This window comes from Olea europaea, chromosome 1 (genome assembly GCF_002742605.1).
Source record: "Olea europaea var. sylvestris chromosome 1, O_europaea_v1, whole genome shotgun sequence".
NCBI classification, from domain to species: domain Eukaryota; kingdom Viridiplantae; phylum Streptophyta; class Magnoliopsida; order Lamiales; family Oleaceae; genus Olea; species Olea europaea.
In genome coordinates, this window is record NC_036237.1 from 19988173 (window position 1) to 19991663 (window position 3491).

General features: G+C 37.5%; 1 protein-coding gene across 1 annotated transcript; it reads right to left on the reverse strand.

The window, feature by feature from the left end:
• Positions 1-446: 446 nt before the first annotated feature.
• Positions 447-3362, reverse strand: LOC111396668 (probable receptor-like protein kinase At5g24010). Its single transcript, XM_023023122.1, has one exon. The coding sequence runs from the start codon at positions 3204-3206 to the stop codon at positions 702-704; it is 2505 nt and encodes an 834-aa protein (XP_022878890.1). The 5' UTR covers positions 3207-3362; the 3' UTR covers positions 447-701.
• Between the last annotated feature and the right edge of the window lie 129 nt (positions 3363-3491).

Sequence of the window (3491 nt, forward strand, 5' to 3'; positions counted from 1 at the left end):
TTTTTTTTTTAAATGGTTTGATGGGTTTTTAACAATTTGCAAAGATTGAAATTTGAATCAAACCATTGGAAGCGATTCGATTCGGTTCAAAATCAACATGTTGACGGATCCATGTAGACCCAATCCAACTATTGCAAAAAAGTGGTTTCGATTCGATTGTACGGTTTGATGGTTTCATTTTTCAAATCTAGAGGACGTTTGATACCCATTTTTATAAAAAAAAATGAAATTTAGAATCGTAATGATAAAAAATGTGTGGATGAAAAATAAGGAAATTTTTTTTATTTACGTGTAATATTATTTTAATGAAGAATGTGTGGTTAAAAAGAAGAGAAAAAAATATATTTTTGATAAAAATGGGAATCAAACGTGACCCTGATCTCACTTGTCAATAAAGCAAGCCTCGTTTGCCTCCAATTTAGAAGAAAACATAGAGAAATGATGCATTTTCAGAGAGATTTTAACATTCCTAAAAATTTTGAACCACTGAGGTATACAGCAAATATATACAGTACAATAGAAAGAAATGCTAAATTTTAAGTAGTACAAGAAGATATTTTGTTTTCCAACTTGTACATTCTACATCTCGTCAATTCTAGCAAAAACGTGTCAAACGAATAATAACAGCTGAGAATATAAGAGCAAGCAACTTAGAAGCAAATTATAATGGAAACTATTTCTTCTGCTGCATGATTCTTGATCTATCTACCTTCACGGTTTATTAACTGGGAAAAAACTTGGCTCGTGGTTATATCTGAAGCGCCAACATCGCCATCTTCTCTCACCTTGGGACTGCTTGAGGTATCTCCCGGAATGACACTAGGCCTAGTGAGATCGTCAGAAGCAACAATTGTTTCCTCATGAAGTTTTTGCGGCCCTTCATTTACTTGAAGCTGAAGAGCATTTTCCAAATTCCACAGGACATCACCCATAGTTGGCCTGTCAACACCATATTCAGCCAAACATTTCTCAGCAGTTTCAACGAATTTTCTCAGAGAACTTGGTTTTATCTGACCTCTGAGATGAGGATCAACAATTTTCTCAATCATCCCCTTTCTTAGCCATTCTACAGCCCATTCAGCCAGATTCACCTGCTCTCGGTCAAGCAATGGATCTACAGCAGATCTAGCACATAGAACTTCACAAAGCACGACCCCAAATGAATAAACATCGGATTTGTCAGTAAGCTGCTGCCTCCGAAAATATTCTGGATCAATGTATCCAAAGCTTCCTTTAAGAGCTGTGCTTACATGAGTCTCGTTAAGACACGGGCCAGATCTTGAAAGACCAAAATCTGCAACCTTAGCAACATAGTTTTCATCAAGCAAAATGTTAGTCGACTTTATATCCCGATGGATGATTCCTCGTGTTGAACCCGTATGAAGATAGTGAATACCTCTAGCAGCACCAATGCATATTTCAAGCCTTTGCTTCCAAGACAAAGGTGTTACTGCTGAACCATACAAATGACTCCTCAGAGTCCCTTTCTCCATGTATTCATAAACAAGTATCATTTCAGATTGCTCTTCACAATAGCCAACAAGTGAAACGAGATGCCGATGGCGAATTTTAGATAAAACAGCTATTTCAGTTTGGAATTCAGGCAGTCCCTGTCTGGAACCTGGTATACCTCGTTTCACAGCAACCTTTGCATTATCTCGAAAAACCCCTTTGTAAACTGTGCCAAATCCACCAGAGCCAATTATCATATCCTTGTCGAAGTTATTCGTTGCCAACTGTATATCAATGAATGGAATCTTTAAAGCGTAATATCCATTTGCACCCGGAGAAAAGGCAGTTGCTTCAGATAATGTGCCCTGGGTGCTGACTCCATACACACGCAAAGGAGTCCATCCCGAACTTTCCATATGTCTTGGTTTAGGTTTTGGTTCTCTCTTTTTGCATTTCAGTATAGCTAGAACTGTAAAAATAGCTACACTCAATGCAAAAATCCCTCCAACAACCGAAACTACCAAAATCCAAAGACTTATCTTCTTAGATTTCCGAGGGAAAGTCGTAGAATTCACTATTTTCATGATCTCAACCCCATTCAAAATAGCATTCTTCCTCAAAGAATTACTCATTTCAGAAGGACCAATACTAATCCGAATAGAATTCGAATTATCTGCATTTATCGCAACGAAATCAATATAATAAGGCGATGCGAGCACGTGAAATGCCAGCACAGACAAATCAAGATCTTTATAGGCAGTGATCCCATTGACATATACATTGAAGTACAATGTGTTAAGAGAAGCACTAACAATATCACAGAAATGCAATCGAACAAGATGCATATTATCCACAGAAGATCTCACCGGGAAGTCCCACGTTACATTGAACATAAAATTCGAAGTTCCATTTTCAACATTCATTTGCTGTGCAGTCATGTATACATTATCCGGGGCGATTTCTCGAGTTGCCCCACCCCGTTGGTAATTGGGTGGATCACTTGTCCTCGCAAACTTAGCTGCAGATTTCAACACAAGAAAATCTTCATCTGGAACCCAACTTCTCCAAAGGGTGTCATTAAAAGGGGTTAATTTTGATCCTCCAACATTAATCCTATAAACAGTTTCTAAAATTTGCAAAGATATATTCTTCTTGAATTCTTGAGTTCCAGTAGGGCTAATCAATGGTATCCCACCAGCATCGATAAGGAAATCTTTGGGTGCAGAAAACACTTCAATTCCATTCACAAATGCAAAACCGGAATCATTAACCGGCATGAACAGAATTTTAAGCTCTAATTTATCTACCATCAAAATAAACTCCTTAATCACAGTAAATTTAGTAACGAAGTCACTCAAAAGAGTAAACCCATTTGCTGAAACCCCAAAATTTGCATTATGGAGGTCATAATTCTGAGAACTGAATGGAGAAAAATGGAGACGTACAAAATGGGTCCCAGTTTTCTTGAGGTTGAATACATAGCTCGAAGCAGAAGTAAAAACTCTAGCTGTCATGTAAAGTTCAGAAGAATTGAAAGTTGGGTTTGGATTTGTGAGAGAAGTTGATTTACCTTCCGACAGATAATTTTTCCCATTCTTTGATGAATCCCCAAAAAAATTTCGATTATCAATTGCAACATTACTTGTGCTGGATCCACAGTTGATGAGGTAATTATCTTCGGGTGTAAAAGCAGCTCTTGAGACAAAGAAGAGAGAGAGAGTTAGAGAGAGAAAATGGAGACATTTGATATCCATTGCTGTATAATTTGTACGTGCTTGAAGACGTATTCAAGGAAAGAAAAGATTTACAGTGAGTGGATGACAGAAGGAAACAGAGAGAAGAAGCGAAGCATTTTTCTGAACAGAGAATTCTTGTAAAGTGACACGGGAAAGGTAGCCGAAAATTTGAGAGAGACAGCTTAAGCCAATGTTTGAAAATTAATTATCCACTTTAACTAACTGGATACTCAAAAGGAAATTAAAAGCTAAGGGTGGGTGCGGGAACCGAATCGATCCAAAATTTTCGGGTATCTAGTAAAT

Excerpts from the sequence above, each read along its gene's own strand:
- LOC111396668 (XM_023023122.1), bottom strand. The coding sequence starts at position 3,206 with ATGGATATCAAATGTCTCCATTTTCTCTCTCTAACTCTCTCTCTCTTC.